Genomic DNA, 18,557 nt, shown 5'->3' with positions numbered 1-18,557 from the left:
GATGGAAAGCAGAGGAGGTGTACTCAAAGGCATTCCTGTGCATTAATTTCCTTGGGCTGCTTGCATGTGGAGCAGGGAGGGAAAGAACCATTATACTGTTTGTTTCTGAAATTTAAAAAAAAATACTTGTAATAAAATATGCTCAAACCTGTTGTCTTATGATTCCTTTACCAATTTGGCTCGAGAAGTGGAGCAGCAGTAAGGTTACAAGAGATCTGAACAAGCCAAAGAGGTTGTGGACAATTAGAAAAGAGAAGAAATTGGAGAAAGGAGGATGCTGAAACTCTTAACTTTCTTGGCCTCTGCAGCAAAAAATTATGGTGAAAAGCTGCCCCTCTCAAAGACCTATAAGAAATTACATTTTTTCCAGCACCAGAAAGGCTAGGTTTTCAATCCCAGAAAGGTGCTGGAGTATTAGGAGGCAAAAGCCTTTAGTGGGTGGTAACTGATTAAGGTGTTTTAGGCAGCTGCAAAAACAAGCAGGTAGAATATTAATCAACAAATTAAGGTCAACCATAAAGAATAATATTTGTGACACAGGTCTGATGATGTGACTTAGTTTGGATAATGAACGTGTTGCAAGAAAACAACCAAACTCAGAGGACTTCTCGAATTAAAATCACTATTATTAACATGCCTTAACACTAATTAAGAGATTTGCCCCTCAGAGCAGCTTGATACTCAAATAGTTGGACAATGTTTGATTTTGAGGCTATACTTGTCGGATACATGGACTCTTTGTATCAAGCATTTAGTACGGTAGCTCTTAGGAGAAAGCCATTGCAAGGATTTTTGCCATCCAAGTGGCCAAACACACAGAAAGAGCATTGGGCTTCTCATGTTTCCTACCCAAATCATCCTTATTTAGCAATTGCCTTATTTAATGACCCTTTACATTTATAATATTGATGAAAAGGTAACTTTATGAACAAACTTCCCTCTTGCAAACTCTAGAGCAAAGGAAAGCAGAAGTCAGATCATAAGCACAGAAGCATTTTCACTTCATGACTTCTTTGCTTAATGACCGTGTTCTGTTCTCAATGGTCACAAAACAAGATCTATCTATAATGGAAAGATGAAAGGGGAGTCAAGCTCCAATGCTGACTGCATAAAATAATATTCTTGCAAGCAATATGAAAGAGGTGTGCTTTATTTCCCCCCCCCCCCCAACATGCATTTTGACTTCTCAACCATGGGTTTTCCAAGACATGCTCTTTGTTCCTGAAATTTTAAAAAATAAATCAATACAAGGATAGAATCCTAGATATCTTTCTTCTCTGCCCAGTTTTAGATTGGGGGGGGGGGGGTCAGGGCAGATAAACTCCCAAAGTGGGCGAAGATCAATAGAACTGATTTCTAACCGGGGGAGGGGGGGAGGAGCGAGTAGGAGAAAGTTCCACTGAACCCAACAGCGCACCAAGGCGCGCACGTCTTCCAAAAATCTATGGTGGAGCATGCGCAGTCGTCACTCTGCCTCGGGGAGTTTGGTCTTCTGAGTTCTCGCGAGATTTCCGCGTTCAGGTTTCCCATCCTCGTCTTCCCGACGCGTTTGTTTCGCGGCGGTGAGATGCATTCAGACGACGTGAGTTTTGGGGAGGGGAGGGAGAGAGAGGTGACCGGAGATCCCGAGTGGGCGGGGAGGAGTTATTTTGGAAACGGACGTGGTTTCGTTCGGAGGCTCCTCCGAATGGGCTTCCTCCTTACACGTGGGATGGGCTTCCACGTGGGAGCGGAGCTTGCCGAGGCTAGACGCGCCTGGGCTGTATTGAGCGTCGGGATCCGCTCCTTTGGGACGCGTGCTCAGGGAGAGTGCTTGCCAAGAGCCCTCTTCTTCCTAACTACAGCCTCAAGAGAAGAGAATAATGCCACGGCTTTATCGCAGTGGTGAAATGCAATTTTTTTTGCTACCGGTTCTGTGGGCGTGGCTTGGTGGGCGTGGTGTGGCTTGGTGGGCGTGACAGGGGGAGGATATTGCAAAATCTTCATTCCCACCTCGCTCTAGGGCAGGGGTGTCCAAACTTGGGAACTTTAAGACTTGTGGACTTCAACTCCCAGAATTCAACCAGCAGAATTCAACCAGCAGAATCCCAGAATTCAACCAACCAGCATGGCTGGCTGGGGAATTCTGGGAGTTGAAGTCCACAAGTCTTAAGTTCCCAAGTTTGGACACCCCTGCTCTAGGGCCAGCCAGAGGTGGCATTTGCCCGTTCTCCAAATAGGGTTGCCAGGTCTGCTTCCAAAAAATAGCGGACAAGCGGGGGTGGGGGGTGGGGTGTTAAGTAGTAAAAAAAAAATACAATTAAATTATATATTTTCTTACAAACAGCAAAATAGTATTTGCATAAAAACAATGATTAGCTTTTATGTTTATAATGCTTCAACGAAATCTTTGGTTTGACAAATTCGCGCTCTACATATTGAGGCTAGTACTCATTGAACCTCAAATGATGATACGTTATTGAGTGGTCCGAAACATACCTACCCAACTAAGAAAAAAGTATAATATAAAAATAATAGGTAAATACGAGTTAAGAAAAATGGCGTGTAAATAATGTTATATACTTTTATTAAATGTCTTGTGAAACAATTGAGTATGATTACTAATTTTTTCGGAGAATCGAGTTCAATGGATATTTGATCTTTGTCTCATTCTAACTTACAAAAAAAAAAAAGACAAAACGCGATTCTCCTACCCTTATTTTCTTAGACTGTACAGCTTTAGATTATGTACCATTTCATCATAAAGCTTTTGAATAAAAAAAATGTCCACTATTTTGTGAAAAAAAATAATGTGAAAAAAGTGGACTGTCTGCTCAAATAGTGGACACCTGGCAACTCTATCTCCAAACTACTCAAAGTTTCCGCTACCGGTTCGTCAGAACCTGCTGAATTTCACCCCTGCTTTATCCCGGACTCTAACATTAGGATCTGCGTGTGGAGAGTAAAGAAAGGCAACTCTGAGCATGTGCAGACTGCCACGGCTTTATCCCTAGGACTCCAGCATTAGGATCTGGGTGTAGACACTAAGTCTAAGCATGCACAGAATGCTATTGCTCTATACCTTACTGCAGCATTAAGATCTGGGTGTGGAGAGGAGAGAAGAGCAACCCTGAGCATAGGCAGAAATGTGTGCGCAGAAATTTGCAAACAAAAGACAAAAAAAAATGCAAAACATATTTACATTTCAATAGAAAGCCCCAACTATACAAGGTACAGATATGCTTTATATATGCTTGCTATGATGGCTTTTTAGCCTAGATCGCTCCCTGTTTGTACATATTGCCAATTGCCACACATGTATTTTAATATACTAATAATAGATTCCTAGAACTGCATTGTTCCGTTGTTCTGCTTGAATAATGTTGTAGCCGTGAGACAACTTCCTGCTATTTTATTAAGGAAATTGTGTGCTCCTGTTTGTAGCGTGCCCGAGGTAGTTATTTATGTAAGGTGAAAACTGGTAAACTAAAACAATGGCATCAAGTGTGCGTCATTGTTAAAAGAGAACTTAAAAGAACCTTAAAGGAGAACTTAACCTTACCAAGATGTCTACATTTTCAGTTGAAAAGCATGGAAGAATCAGTAACACTGTCTTTTCCTCTTAGATCGTTTGGGATACTCTTGGCAATAAACAGTTCTGCTCATTTAAGATCAAGTGAGTATTTTAACTATACGCTGAATTCAAGGGTTAGAACCGAAGGGAAGGTAACTACTCTCTTCTAATGTTCCACATTACATGATCGATGAATCTCAGGTGCTATGTTAGTGATTAGCTTTGATGAACTTTGTCATCAGAGCATTTGAGAAACTCCAGATGGTTTTCTCTTGGGCTGAGTTTTTTGTACAATGAATTTGAATAATGAATTCACTCACATTTTCCTCAACCAACGTTCTTGTAAAGGAGACTGTTATAAAAAAACATCAGCAAGAGCAATAGCACGTAGACTTATATACCGTTTCCCAGTGCTTTACATCCCTCTCTAAGCATTTTACAGGGTCAGCATATTTCCCCCAACAATCTGGGTCCTCATTTTACCGACCTCAGAAGGATAGAAAGCCCAGTCAACCTTCAACTGGTCAGGATCTAACTGCTGTCAATCTGCAGAATTAGCCTGTAATACGGCATCCTTTAACTGTTGAACCGCCTCAGCTCTCCATGGCCGAGAAATATTTGTTGCAGTTGAGTGGAATCCTTAATGCCATAGCTCAAAGCAACACCTAGCCCATTTTGACTGATTTTACATCCTAAGCAAGGTCAGCCTTGGTCAGGACGTTTATGGGAGATTGCTTGTGAATTCCAGGGTTGTTTGTTGAAATGGGGAGTTTTAAAATATCCCGGAGGAATGTAATGCTAACCACTTTTGTTATGTTGCAGAAGACATTGTAGAAAGGCAGGACTGGAACCTGAGGACACTTTTACCTTTTAGAATCTTTGTACTATCCAGAAATAGCGGTTTTTGCATTACTCAAATTACAGCACACCTACATAGGGAGCAGTAGTGAATTTTAAGAATATATTTTTCTTGGCATTCTTCCTATGTACAGAGATGCGTTTGGGCCATGGGAATTTTGAATATGGCAGTCCCAAAGCCCCCGAATTGTAGTTTGTTGTTGGGCCCAGTGATTCTGTGGTAATATTCAATAATGGAGATGAGAAATAATGCATGGCATTTAAAAGAGGCTACCTTTGCAACTTTTCCCTTCACAGAACAAAAACTCAGAGCTTCTGCCGAAATGAATATAATATAACAGGCCTGTGCAATCGCTCATCCTGCCCTTTAGCCAACAGTCAATATGCTACTGTTAAGGAAGAGAAAGGTAAGCGTTCTTCCTGTGGCTTTTCAATATTGCAGTGTTTTTGCTTTAGTAGAGCACTTGTTAGGCTCCCTCAATAGTAAGATTTGAAGAAGCTGCTTAGCTTAGATTGCCGCAAAAGCATAGTATTCAAATTTATATGCTGACAGTGACTCTGGATTACTGTGTTTCCCTGAAAATACGACATGTTCTCATAATACAGCCATGCCACATTTTTCTGGTGGGCAAAAATATAAGCCCCCACCACCCCCCGCATATAAGCCCCCTGGACAACCCCCCACCTCCGGCCAGGCAGAGCACCGCTCACCAACCTAGCGGTATCCCGAAGGTGCCAAGGCGCGGGAACCTGGGGGGAGGCAAAGGTGATCGCGTTGCTTGGTGCCTTCGGGATACCGCTAGGTTGGTGAGCAGCGCTGTGCCCAGCTGAAGAGGGGGGTTGCCGGGCGGCTGCTTTCTTGCGAGCGGGTTCCCAAAGAGCCGGGCATAGCCTCATGGGTGAATGGCTGTGTTGGTCTGTCGCAGCAGCGCAACACAACAGCCATGAAGCGACCATGCTCACGAGCAGCCACCCGGCAAACCCCCTTTGCAGCCGGGCACAGCGCCATTCACTGACCTAGGGGTATCGCCAAGCTGCATGAGCTCCTGTTTGCCACTGCCTGGCTCCCGCAGTTGGCGCCTTCCAAATGCCAGTGAATGGCGCTCTGCACGGCTGGAGAGGGGGGTTGCGCAAGCGGCTGTTCCGCTCTCACTCACCTACCTCCCAATGCATGGCCCAGCTCTCATTATGGAGCCAGGGCACCTCCGCTGTCATCCCAGCCTGGCTTTTTCCGTGGCTTCCAACCTGAGTCTTTGGGCAGTGGTCGCTCTGGGCGCATGCTCTGTGGTTGTACGCTCTGCAGGCAACTGGCCCACAACCATAGAGCGTGCGCCCAAACTTGCAGAATGTATGGGTTAATGCTTTGGGGGCAGATAGCTTGTGTCTGTAAATAAGAATGTGGCAAATCTAACGATGTTTCATATCACTGCTTATTTCTCCTCCTGTTTTAGGACAATGTTACCTTTACATGAAGACCATTGAACGGTCGGCTTTTCCCAATCGGCTCTGGGAACGAGTAAGTTCTTTTGAATGTGCCAGGGCTAAAATTGGGATGTTTTAAAAAATTTCTTTTAAGTTTGCAGTTGGGACTGACTATCCCTGTAGACCAGGCATCCTCAAACTACAGCCCACGGGCCGGATACGGCCTGCCAATGCAAAGTATGCGGTCCGTGGAGTGGTGGGATGAAAAGCAGCTGCCAGCTTGTAAAGTAGTGCTTTAAAAGTCTTTAAAAACGGTTTAAAAACAGCCTTTCAGATATTTTTCATAGCCATATGATCCAGGGCCAGTGGGTGAGTAGGGAAGGGGCTGCTTTTAAAGTAACACTTTAAAAGTGGGTGGGTGGGGGGACATGTCGCCACATCTCCCAGCTTATTCAAAATCAGCTGAAGTTGGCTAACACCAATTCAAATGCAACCGTAGTATAATGCCTGAAGGAGAATTCACCCACTGCTTTGATTCTTCCCATGTATAAAGTACCTCCACCAAATTGGTTGCTGAACAATTTTGGTAGATATTCATTTGTGTATATACACATGCGACAAAAAACAAATCAGTTTGTGAATTCTCCTCCAGGCTTGAAAGACCTTTAGCCCTGTAATCCCAAATAAGCAGGCCCACACTTCCCATTGAGTTAGTAGTACATCTATGCTGGTTAAAATTGTTCTTCGTTTTAAATATTGTACTTCATGTTTTTTTGCACTACAAATGAAGATATGTGCAGTGTTCATAGAAATTTGTTCATGTTCTTTTCAAACTATAATCCCCCCCCCCCAACAGTCTGAGGGACCATTATCCCTCCTTAATTCACCATTGGAGGAGGGAGTGTGTGTGTGTGTTGAGTCTTGCCTTCTTCTGCCTGTTTCCAATATCTCTCAATACCCATCTTGGGGGTTTCAGTTGCAGTCTTAATTGGTGCAGTTCTCAGTCTGGTTTATTGTGTGGCCATCTGAAACATGTTGTATATTCAGGAGTTATTTTGAAGGAAATCCCAATAGCCTATTTTAAGAAGCCTGAAGCTGCTGCTGTAACGAAGTTAGGCAAGTGGCAAGAAAGTTTGTGCTCTTTTTCCTTTGGGGGGGGGGTCTTAAGTAAATAGATTCCTTGGGTTGAGTAAATACAGCAAGGACAAAGGCAAAATTGACTGCTAAATTGGCCATGTCCACCCAGTCAAATGACCACCTAGCCATGTCCATCCAGCTGGTCCAGCCCCCCAACAGTGTGAGGGACGGTGAATCGCCCCCCCCCCCCTTGTTCAAAATGTTTGAGTACTCCAGCTGTAGACAATGATAGCCTTTTTTTAAAAAAAAGGTATTCAGTAAAGAAAGTGTGAAGAAGTGTCCAGTTGTAGGAATCTGATTGCTGGCATTGTTGACTTGGAAAATACATTGACCATTGGTATTCCTGTGAAGTCTTTGCTGCATGCCTCCTCCTCTTTCATTTCTGGCAGGTCCGATTGAGCAAAAACTATGAGAAAGCGTTAGAGGAGATTGACGAGAATCTCATCTACTGGCCCCGCTTCATCCGGCACAAATGCAAGCAGCGCTTCACCAAGATCACTCAGTACCTGATCCGAATCCGCAAGCTGACACTGAAGAGGCAGTAAGTGGCATTTGCCTAGGCCTGTCCTAGTTCAGCGGGGGTTACTGTCATAATTGTGAGACAGGCCTGTTGCCGGCCTGAGAGAGGTGCATCTTCTTGACACCTGGTTTGCAGAGCTGTTATATCAATATCTTCTGTCTCTTTCAGGAGGAAACTTGTTCCGTTAAGCAAAAAGATTGAAAGGCGTGAAAAAAGACGAGAGGTAAAGCATCTTATCTGCCGCAGAGATTCCTCATTCTTTGCTGTTTGGGCTCTCAAAGCAGCCCCCTGGAAGTTCCCAGGCTCTGCTGCCGTTTTCTTGGGTTGTTTCAACATTTTGGCCATAAGCTCTGTGTGTTGGCACCTAGTGGACATCCTTGCCCCATAAAGTCCAGGAGTCCACCTACCAGATGAGCAAATCCTCAGATGGTGATCCACTTTAGAGTGCTAAGATTTTACCCTGTCTACGCCCTTTGGAATGTATCTGTTTATACTGAGTTTGTATTGCACATGATAACCAAGAGTGCATATGCTTGACACTAAAGGTCTTAAAAAAAAATACCCTTTGGAAAATCTTTGTTTTTTTTTGAGAATGGAAGGAACCAACCCATTCTCACCTAATACTACCTTTCATCTTCCACTGTCCTGTTGAATTGTTCCTTGTTTTCGTCTCCTAGGAAAAAGCCTTAATTGCAGCTCAGCTGGACAATGCAATCGAAAAGGAATTACTGGAGAGGCTCAAGCAAGATACGGTATGATCTCTCAGCAGGAAGGTCAGAAAGGAGTTGGGTTGCCAGACCTTCTACGTAGTGTGCAGGAGGGGCACTCAGGTAGCTTACCTGCTCTGGCCTTTATATCTCAAGAGGCAAGAGCTGAATCGTGATATTTAGCTTAAGCAACGGATTCTATGAGGGAGCAGAAAATAAACCCTGGAGTTTAAGGAGGAGGAGTTTACTCAACAGCTGGCAAGTAGTCTGGGCTAGAGATTCTCAGGCTTCCTCTAAGTCAGGGGTGTCAAACTGAATTTCATTGAGGGCTGCATCAGGGTTGTTTGGTCTTGGAGGGTCAGGGTGGGCGTGGCCAGCTTGAGGTCACTTGTGTTCGGGGCGACTGGTGGCTTGAGCACTCTGCCAGCGAAAATGGGCTTCCGAGCTCCGTTTCAGCTGCGACGACCTCCTGCAACCCTCTCGCGATTTCCATTTTCGGCTGTAGCGGCCTCCTGCAACCTCTGGCAGCGAAAACTGAGCTTGGGAGGGTTGCACGCAGCCTTCGTGAGTGCCGTTTTTACTGATACAGGTACCGCAGGCCGGTCCTTTGCGGTTTCTAAGGTGGCCCCATTGGCCAGATCTAAGTACCCCACGGGCCGGACCTGGTCTCTGGGCTTTGAGTTTGACACTCCTGCTCTTTAAGTTGTTAGAGAAATAAAAATGTTAGGATATAGTGGTGGTGAATCTAATCAAGAATCCAAAACCCTGCATTAAAGGATACGTAAAAGGAAAAAAAAAGTATGGGGCATATAGTTAACCTTTAGCAATTACTATATGATTTAATGAACCCTCATTTATTGGACTTAAGGTACAACAGGTCAAATGTTGAGCTGGATATCCCCTGAAACAATCTTGTTTTCTTCAAAGTAGATCGACAAAAGCAGTTAATTTTAGGCTATTTGTAGTGACTTGTGAAAATCATTGTAAAGGAGGTAACTTGTGATTCAACAAACATCTGAGAATAGTGGGCATTCCCTGGCCCCTCAAATAATCCCTTAAATCAGGGCTGTCAAACTCACAGGTCGTGGGCCGGATGGATGATGTCCTCACCCCCCCCCCCCCATTTAGCGAATGGGGAAAAAGTCCCGATAAGTCACGTGATACCGCTGTGACGATGTTTGACACCCCTGCCTTAAATCAAAGCTTCACTATAAGACAAGACGCCTAAAGCGCCTTCAGTGGAAATTAGCACTGCTACCGATCTTTGGAAATTGTCTTAACGTGTTGCCGTTCTTGACATTTCTCTCATTAGTATGGCGACATCTACAACTTCCCCATCCATGCTTTTGACAAAGCTCTGGAGCAGCATGAAGCTGAAAGCGAAAGTGACTCAGAGGTGGAGAAAGAATCAGAGAAGGACGAACAAGTAATGCTTTTAAAACTCTTGCTGATTTGCTTTCACCAGTGGGTGGGGAAGAATGCTGAATACATATATGTGCCTGCAGCAGTGGGGGATTGCACGTATTGAGGGGGGGAAAAGTTTACAGTGTACAGCTTTCTATTAATTACATCATCATCATAATCTTCAGTTGGGAGGACTTACTCAAGAGTAACAGAAAGAATAAACATCCAGTCGGGAAATGTAAAGTTCCCACCGATTAGGACTCAACCCCCCAGAAGGCTGAGATGATCTGGCTGGGGATTCTAGAATCTGTAGTCCTAGCTTGGCACTTCAGAGGAGGGTAAGATGGTAGAGCAGTATCTTGGGCCCTGCTCGATGGCTAACCCAGCCAAGCTTCATAATGGCTGCATTACAGTAGGTTCATTAACTTGTTGCATCCTGCTTCCCCAAATGAAGTGTCCACAAAGATGCTCCCGTTTCCTTCCTTGAAGGCTGAGAATTGGGGGTTGAAATGTTATAAATAAAATTTATACGCTGCCTGCTACCGAGCGACTCCTGGAAGGGGTGTGTGTGTGTTACAAACTGTTTTTAAAGTAATTTTTATTATTAAACATTTTACATAAGTTTAAAAAAACTACAGAAACATAAAAGGCAGGAAAATCCATAAAGATTCCCATATTAAATAAATGAATAAGCAACATCACATTTATATGCTACCTGATTCTGAGCAACTCTGGGTGGTTTACAAATTATGCTTTAAACTTTTTATCGTAAGATTTTACGTAAGTTTAAACAACTAGAAACATAAAAGGTGGGAAGAGAAAGTAAAAATGTGAAAGAAAAAGGTATCTGAATACATGACTTCATAGTAATTGCCATTTCCACTATTCCAAATTGCCTATTGTGGTTCTTTTCCCTTTAAACAGACTTTTTAAACCAAAAATCACTTGTTTCATTTCATTTTTATTCATTTTCAGCAAAACATCCATAGCGAGCCTTTTACAAATGTAACTGTAGTTCTCCCACTTAAACAAGTCAATTCAGCCATCTTCATAATCCCTCCCTCCATTATGTATATGTCTGGAGGATTCCATCTTTGTGAATAAACAGCTGTATACTATATATAAAGCAGGTCCATGAGACTTTTCTAGTTGACTGTCCGTAAGTCCTACTAAAAAATATTCTGCTTTCTAGTGGTTTACAAATTGTTAAAAAAAATACAACAGAAAATGGGAACAAAGATGATGGAGATAATAAATCAAGATATGAACAGAGAAAGGAATGGTTGTTATGCACGAACAAGTGCTACTGCTCTGTTATCTTTTTTATGCTTTCCTTGTAGGATTTGAACAAGAGGGAATATGTAGAAGTTGATGAGAGTGATCTCAGCGATTTCGAGGTAAGCGCAGCCCATTGAAGATTGCAATTCGACAATTTATAAGACGCCGAGATCATCCAAGAACAGCAACGAAGTCATTTTAATGTTAAACTTATTGTCTCTGGGGATCAGAGACCTCAAATTGAAAGCAACGACTTTCAGAATTGGTACTTCCTGCAGCACAGCCATTTGGTGGAGAATGTTGGCAGCAAAGAGGGTTGGGAGCAAGTGAAATGTGTTTGGATTATTGTTTCTAACCTTCCATTTTTTTTTCTATTGAAGGAAATGGATAAACTGGAATCAAGTAGCGAGGTGACATCCAGCGAAGAGGAAGAGAAAGAATCAGAACCCAAGTCTAAGGGGAAAACTCCACTGAAAGGGCCATTCAGGCGGAAACGAGCTTATGTTGAAATAGAGTACGAGCAGGAAGTGGAACCTCTGTCCAAGTCCAGAGAGACATTACTTGGGAGTTGAGGACAAAAAAACAACAACTTGGGACTGTGAAATAATTGTACATGTCTTCACCATAGAACTGCCTGGAGGCTTTTTGTATAAAAGAGACGAAGGAATAAGCAAACTAGAACAAGCGAGTCAGTGGCTTTCTGTTTTTAGCATTTGCTTCTGCTGTCCTTCCTGACAAGCAGACATGAAAAAAACAACATACTTTCTTTTATTGTCACTGTTGAAGAGCAAGAACATTCTCTCATTCTTAAAAAACTGAAGTTTTCCCTTCCAGGTTCAAAAAACAGGCATCCCCTTCACCAACATCTCTCTGGAGTTGTTCAGCAGACAAACTTGTGACAGGATCCTCTTGTAATTGCTGTAGGCATTCCTTGAGGTGTTCATTTTCACAGTTTTGGTAGACGTCTTGCAAAAGGACCTGGCAGAGAAGGACAAAGAGATAATTTATTGCTTTTTGCTCTGCCCTGTTTCCCAGAAGCATCACACACATAGAACACTGATAAACGTAGCTCAATGTTTTTCAGACTTGGTAACTTAAAAGGTGGATGGACTTCAACTCCCAGAATTCCCTATGCTGGTGGAGGTGAAGAATTCTGGAACTTAAAAGTTCTCATATCTTAAGAGTTGCCAGAGTTTGAAAAATACTTAGTTTATAATTGTCTATGTCCTCACGTTAGATTTCATGCTTTCTGTCCTGAATTCCTGCCATCTTACCAGGCTGTGCCCTGGAAGAGATCTTTTTTGAGGGTGGGGGGAGACAACATTTTTAAAGACCAGGAAAAATATCCTCACAGGTTCCTTTGCAAGTTCAAACAAGAAAAAGAGAATACTAAGAATACGTCTAAAATGGGTTTTTAATAGGCATGTACATTCAGACTTCTACAAAATAAGAGGAATTCTGAGCATGTTAGATCAATTTCTAGCAAACATATATACAAATCAAACTCACCCCCCCCAAAAAAAAAAATCCTTCTGTTGAAATCTAGGTTGATTTTTCCACATCTCCAGTTCACCTTAGAAATGAAACTAGGCTCACCTTCACCTGTCCTTGGGAACAGTGATTCAACAAGAGGAGGCATTTGGTGGCTCTCTGAAGCAAAGTTGCTTTCACAGGTTCAGGTGTGATGCTCCTATCTGTGACCACATCCCACATCATCCTCAGCAAAGCCTTGAGAATTATAGCAAGACGACAAGTCATTCTGTGGCAGGAAGATGGAGATATGGTTGGTAGGGCTATTTCTGGAGACAAATGATCCCCCGGTATACATGGGAACTCAAACCCAACCTAGCTGGAAAAGCTACATGCCTGGGACCTACTGACACAGGATGTCCTACGACCATTATAATAGTCAAGATAACCGCTGTAGCCACCATATTTAATGCAGCGGTCCCCAACCTTTGGGGCTTAGTGGCCCGGCTGGGGAGGGAGGGAGAAGGAAGCTGAGCTGTGTGAGAAGCAGGCTGGTGTGCATACACACCTGCATAGCTCAATTCATCTCAAGTGCACGCTTGTGTGGCTTGGTTCTGAATAGCCATGGCCCAATAGCTGTGGCCTAGGGTTGGGGACCTCTGATTTACTGAGCTGGGATAAAAGGATCTACTTTTCAGCATGTTTTCTGGGCATGAATGCCCCTTTGATTCTAAATCAGCAGTTTGGAGTCTTTTACCCCCACTGAACTGCACCCCAAATGTTTCTGCCTCAGGATTACCGATCATTGATTCCACAATTTTCCCCTTCTGATATACAATGCATATATACATATCTATCAGGTTTTGTGGGAATTTTCTCTGTAAGGGAGGCACCCAAGGCTTTTTAGGGTTCATGCCTCTTCTTAAATACCTAGGCCAGGCGTGCTCTATTGTACACTCCAGTGTTTCTAACACTGCAATCCGAGCAGCTTCCTCTGGTCCATCGGGGATTTCCAGGTATCCCACAATCACTCTCTGCAGCCGCTTCAGATGATGAACAATCCGGATGCCGAGCCTCTCAAAAGACAAATGGGTTCAGAATTAGAAGCCATGTGAGAAGAGGGCCTCCCTCTTTACCAAGCAGTGAAGAAGAATAGATGGGGCACTTTTTTACCTCTCGACAAAGGCAGGCAGGCTCTTGGCATATATTCTCCGCAAAGAAAGCTGGCTCTCGGCTTCCATGTGGGTCAGTAACAGCTGGAGGACTCTGTCAGAGGCTGTGACACGTCGGGGTTTAGGGGACGACTGCTGTGGGGCTCTTTCCAAGACTAGCAGCACATCCAGTATGCACAGCAACACAACCTGGGTTAGGGATGAGAACAGCTGGATCTGAGCATCTGCTTGGGACAGATGTCCAGAAAGAGCGGCTGAGAGGTGGATTCTCTTTTATTTTGCCATGAGATTCCCTGCTGCGATATTTAGCTAGCTTGTCACCCTCTCAGCCTGCCATACTTAGCAGGTGGTTGAAATTATATGTTCAAGCTAATGTGTGCCATCCTGGAAGATGCAGTACAGAAACTGGCAGAATTAAAACACTTGCCCAAGTAAAAAGTGTAAGTCAAGTAAGCACGGTATTTATTTTCAATAAACCTTGGGTGAACTCGGCCACTGTTTTTTATTGCACAGACCTTGATCACAATTATCCAGAAGTAAAGTAATTCTCAAAGGTTTATTTAGAGGTGGAACCTTAAACACTTGCCTTCCTTACTTTTCCACTTAGGGAGATGTTTAGGTGCAGAAAGTCCCAGAATTAATTCATAGACTCCGGAAAGTCAAAAAATTAAAATCAAACAGAGTACAACTGCCATTACCATTCTAAAAAAAATAAAAATAAACCAATGGCAAGATTTCTAAAAGAGACTTCTCCTTTCTCGTCCAGGATTCGGCTTTGCACCTCAGCAAACACCATAGCTGGCCTTGTCTTGAGAATGCCATGCTCTGTACATCTCTTGGGCAGCCAAAAGAACAAGCCAGTTTTATGTCAAGAGAGGAACAGCAGAGTTGCAGGGCGTTTCTTTCATGGGGTCCAAATTCAGCCCAACAGCAATGACGTGATAAATATGGACTAATCATTTTCAAATAGGGATGTTGAGAGCGGCAATCTAAAGACTTCTCATTTCTCTACGATCCGAGTATGTTGAGATGGAACGGCTCGTAAAAGCAAAGTTAAGGCTGCAGTTCTAGAGTTGTTTAGATAAGGAATGAGCCCAGCTAAAATCAATGACGTTTAATTTTGAATAAATACCTGCAGAGGGTCATGCTGTACGTTACCTGCACAAGTTGAGCCTCCCTGCTGTAGAGATGGTTAAAGAGAGCATGATACACAACCTGAACTCTGTTAAATTGGCCGAGGACAGCTGCTGGCTGCAACAAGAGTACATCCATAGGATTATCTCAGCTGGGTTATGCAACAGAATCATTTTATGCCATTATGAAATTTACAGGTACATGCATGTACACATCTCATCATTCCCTTTTTGTTATATTTATACTAAACATTGAAAAAGACTAGGAAGGCACTGAGGTTTTCATATCACAGTTTTTAGCAAAACGACTAGAGTAGAGCATTGGATTTGCATATTGTTTTCCCTTTTGCTTATTTAAACTGTTCCTAGGAGGAAAAGGCATGTGGAAATAATCAGATTGCATATACCTCTTTTCTGCATAAATACAATATCTCTAGTATACGGATTAGCTCCTGCCTATGCATAAATGTTTATCCCCATTTAAATCTAAAATAGCAGCCATAAATATCTCCTTTCCACAAAGACGGAGTTAATGAAATAGGGATGTTGAAAACTGAGTTGAAAAGTGACTTAAATCAAAGACTAAGCCTATCTGTCTAATGCTGCTTATTCTCATTACTATTTCAATATCATAAAACAATTTTCAAGACACGTAAAGGTTTTAATTGTGTCTGCTTCAGGCTGATATAGGAGAATAATTATTTGCTCCAATCAGGCGAGATGCAATAGCCATTTCCCAATCTTATTTATCTGTCTGGAGAGAAGAGGATTGAGAGACTATAGCCTCTGCATGTTTTTGCAGGGAAAGGACAAAATAATGTACGCGTGCAGTTTCTCCTTACCACATTTTGAATAATATGATGTAGGCACTGCACACCCATAATTTTATTTTCTACTCGGTAGTCATCTGACAGCAGCAGTGAAGGTGGCAGAACTTTTTCCAGGTGATCACCAAGCCAAGGTCTCTGAATCTCCTGGAGCACAAAGCAAAAGACGTACTTTGTTGCTGGGTTACACTGCCATGTTTCTCTGAATCAGAGAAAGAAAATAAGGGTTAGACAAAGAGAATTACCCACCGCCTTAGTACATGATTCTTTTATACTGAGATGGCAGAGATTACTTATTTTTCTTGAAAGCTGATTTTGTCAGTGAACTAAACCCTACTTTGTGTGATTACTTCTAGATAGATTTCATTGCATTTGAAAGCGAAAACGGTGCCAAGAGGAAGAACAAAATAATTATTTGAAATTCGTTTCATTGGACTTCAAATTCACAGTAGGCATGAAAGAAACCAAATTATTGTAAATCATCTCTTTTTCAATGCACCCTCCAAAAAGTCCACTATTTTGCCTGGTAAGTGGATTACCTGTCAAATTGCTCTTATTATTTGAAAGATTTTTCTAACATTCAAGACTGCCTTCCTATAACTTAAGTTTACAATTCTGGATCTTGCTTTTAAGGCTGATGGAGAGAACATGTCTTGAACCTCTGCATGATGTTCCCTCGGACATCTACATTTGAGAATGTAGTTGCATTCCAACTTCATTGAATTTTCTCAAGCCTAAATATCCAGTTCTCAATTTCGTTGCTCTTTTTTTGCTCTTCTTTAAACCAATTTCAGCTTCTCTGAAGTTTTTGGAAAATATATTTAAAGTGTACACAATTATTTAGCCACTGCAAAAAATAAAGTGAATTTTGTTTGTATTGATGCAGAATAAAACCACATTTGTCTTTTTAGCAACTGTGAAACACTGTTGACATATTCAACAGCTGTATTCCTTTTTCCATGTGGTATTATTAATCTAGACCAGAAAAAAATGGCATATTCCTAATCCTAAATCATCACTCCCATAACGCTTCTCAATGGTCCCTTTCAAAGTAAAAACTGTACAAATGATGTGTCCTGATCTATAAACTGAATCACACAGTCAAGTTCAATTACAAGATTACAGCTAGTCCTTCACATACAACTACAATTGAGCCCAAAATTTCTGTTGTTAAGTGAGGCATTTGTTAGGTGAGTTTTACCCCATTTTACAACCTTTCTTGCCACAGTCGTGGGGCTGCTACAAAGGTTGTAAGTACCATTGTAACTTTGAGAGGGCACAAAATGAACTGTTGTAAATTGAGGATTACCTGCACTGAAGGACATGTCAGACTTTATTTTAGGTTACTATATTTTTGTTTGTGGAGCTCAACAGTGGACTCTGACTCACTTGGTTAATTCTGGCTTCAGGCACTGCATCACCACAACAAACCAGCCATGTTCACCTTCACGTGTGCCTCTGAGGAACTCAGGTATCGATTTATACTCCAAAACACGCAACAGAGCATCCAAGAGCTCCTGAGCCCCACACTGACTCCTGGGCTGGGTCCATGGCCTCTCTGCCCCATGGGTCACGGCGCAGATGAAGATGGGTCCTGCCACTTGGCGAAGGATTGATCCAGTAACTGCAGAGTCCAACCCCTCAAGGTCTTTCGCCTCTTCTACTTTGGCTAAGATGTTGCAGAAAATCAGGATGACTTCTGCTGCTCGCTCAGCTCCTGTTGCACCAGAAGGGTTTTCCCTGGGGGATCTTCCTCCCTCTGTCTCCCACTGGAGAGGTGCCGCATAGTGGCTCAAGGCAACCACCAGTTCCTGAAACAGAGCCGGAGCGGCCCCAAACAACCACCGAGGGTCCACAGCCTCCAGCAGGGTGGAAAGGTCTCTGACAAGCCCCAGCTTAGCCGTGTAGGGAGCCCCGCTTCCAAAGAGCCGCAAGAACCGGTGGAGAACTTGTTCTGCTGGGGAAGAAGCGGGGTCCCCCAGGTTCCCCGTGGCAAGACCCACTGAGGGGTGCTGCCCGGCCGGGCTGGGACGGGCCTTGTCCCCGGACATAGCAGCCTGCGAAGGGCTCACGGCCCCGCAGCGCCGACTCCCAGCCTCTCCCGTTGATTCTCCTCCCGCCTGGCAGTCCCGGCCGTCTCCAAACTTTAAAGTTCCGGCTTAATTCTTTGGGTTTCCTGGGTTTTAATTCGAATCGTTCTCAGCGCCATCCGGACTCGAGCGGATTACGTCGGGGCAGGTCCAACCTTTAACGAGACTCACGGAACGAACCGCAGAAGCAGCCCGACGGCAGCAGAACGGAAGTCCATGCGGATTTCCGCTTTCCGCCGGAAGCGGAAATGTAATCTTCTTTCCTCAGAGATAGGAAAGTGTAGGGAAAAAAAGCATTACGTAAGAGGGGAAAAAAAAAGAGTATTACGTGAACGGCCGAAAGAGCGGTGGTTCCCCACTTTTGGGTCCACTGGGAACCGTTTTCCTTTAAGCCAAACCCATAGGAAAAGGAGCGCTTTCTTTCCATTCTGCGCCAATCGGGGCTCGTAACGGCCGAAGTATATAGGCTTTTGGATTTGAGGGGAGGTTAAGACTGTGAGTTAGTCTAGCTTCCATATGGCCGCCTCGGCGGCTCCGCCGTTTTTTCTCCTCGCTCTTTTCCTATATCGCTTTCCTCAGTTGAAGCTGGTCCTATTGCAGAGTTTCCTCTTCTAGAACTGCAAAGGTTTTTTGACGCTCCCGGCTTTCCTTAATCATTGGGGCCTTGCCTGAAAAACAGGCCCACCCCCGTTGCCAAGGGTATCCAGGGGCGGGGTCGCCGGCGAATATATTAGCATACGTAATGAGAGCGCCCGATATTGGTTTCTATGAGGGGGGAAACAAGAAACGTGAAGACTCAAAAGACAAGGGGCGCTGCTTGTGTTTTAAAGTCAATATTCAAAATTGGGTGGGACAGAGGGGGGGGTTAAGAGCGGGTTCATCATAACCTGAAAGCCGGCGGCGTGGCTTTGCTAGCGCGGCTCCTGAACGGGCGTTTCTGATCCTTCAGGTTCTTTCATGTGATGAGTGGGGTGTTCATGCGCATG

General features: G+C 43.6%; 2 protein-coding genes and 1 long non-coding RNA gene across 3 annotated transcripts in view; 1 reads left to right on the top strand and 2 right to left on the bottom strand.

Moving 5' to 3' along the window:
* LOC309395966 overlaps positions 1–18,557 on the bottom strand; it is a 478,400-nt gene that overhangs the window by 48,934 nt on the left and 410,909 nt on the right. The window lies entirely within an intron of this gene.
* Positions 1,458–11,468, top strand: MAK16 (MAK16 homolog). Its single transcript, XM_081961342.1, has 10 exons — positions 1,458–1,582; positions 3,606–3,655; positions 4,709–4,818; positions 5,863–5,927; positions 7,360–7,511; positions 7,659–7,713; positions 8,168–8,242; positions 9,510–9,623; positions 10,942–10,998; positions 11,260–11,468. The coding sequence occupies exons 1-10, from the start codon at positions 1,568–1,570 to the stop codon at positions 11,449–11,451; spliced, it is 885 nt and encodes a 294-aa protein (XP_081817468.1). The 5' UTR covers positions 1,458–1,567; the 3' UTR covers positions 11,452–11,468.
* On the bottom strand, positions 11,675–18,338 carry TTI2 (TELO2 interacting protein 2). The gene is made up of 7 exons (XM_081961341.1): positions 16,871–18,338; positions 15,497–15,683; positions 14,680–14,772; positions 13,523–13,710; positions 13,280–13,423; positions 12,476–12,638; positions 11,675–11,857 (listed from the first exon to the last, which is right to left on the bottom strand). The coding sequence occupies exons 1-7, from the start codon at positions 17,530–17,532 to the stop codon at positions 11,687–11,689; spliced, it is 1,608 nt and encodes a 535-aa protein (XP_081817467.1). The 5' UTR covers positions 17,533–18,338; the 3' UTR covers positions 11,675–11,686.

This window comes from Natrix helvetica, assembly GCF_964273705.1.
Source record: "Natrix helvetica genome assembly, chromosome: 8".
In the NCBI taxonomy this organism is placed as follows: Eukaryota; Metazoa; Chordata; class Lepidosauria; order Squamata; family Natricidae; genus Natrix; species Natrix helvetica.
The sequence above is the reverse complement of the archived record's forward strand: the minus strand, read 5'-3'. Positions and strand labels throughout refer to the sequence as shown.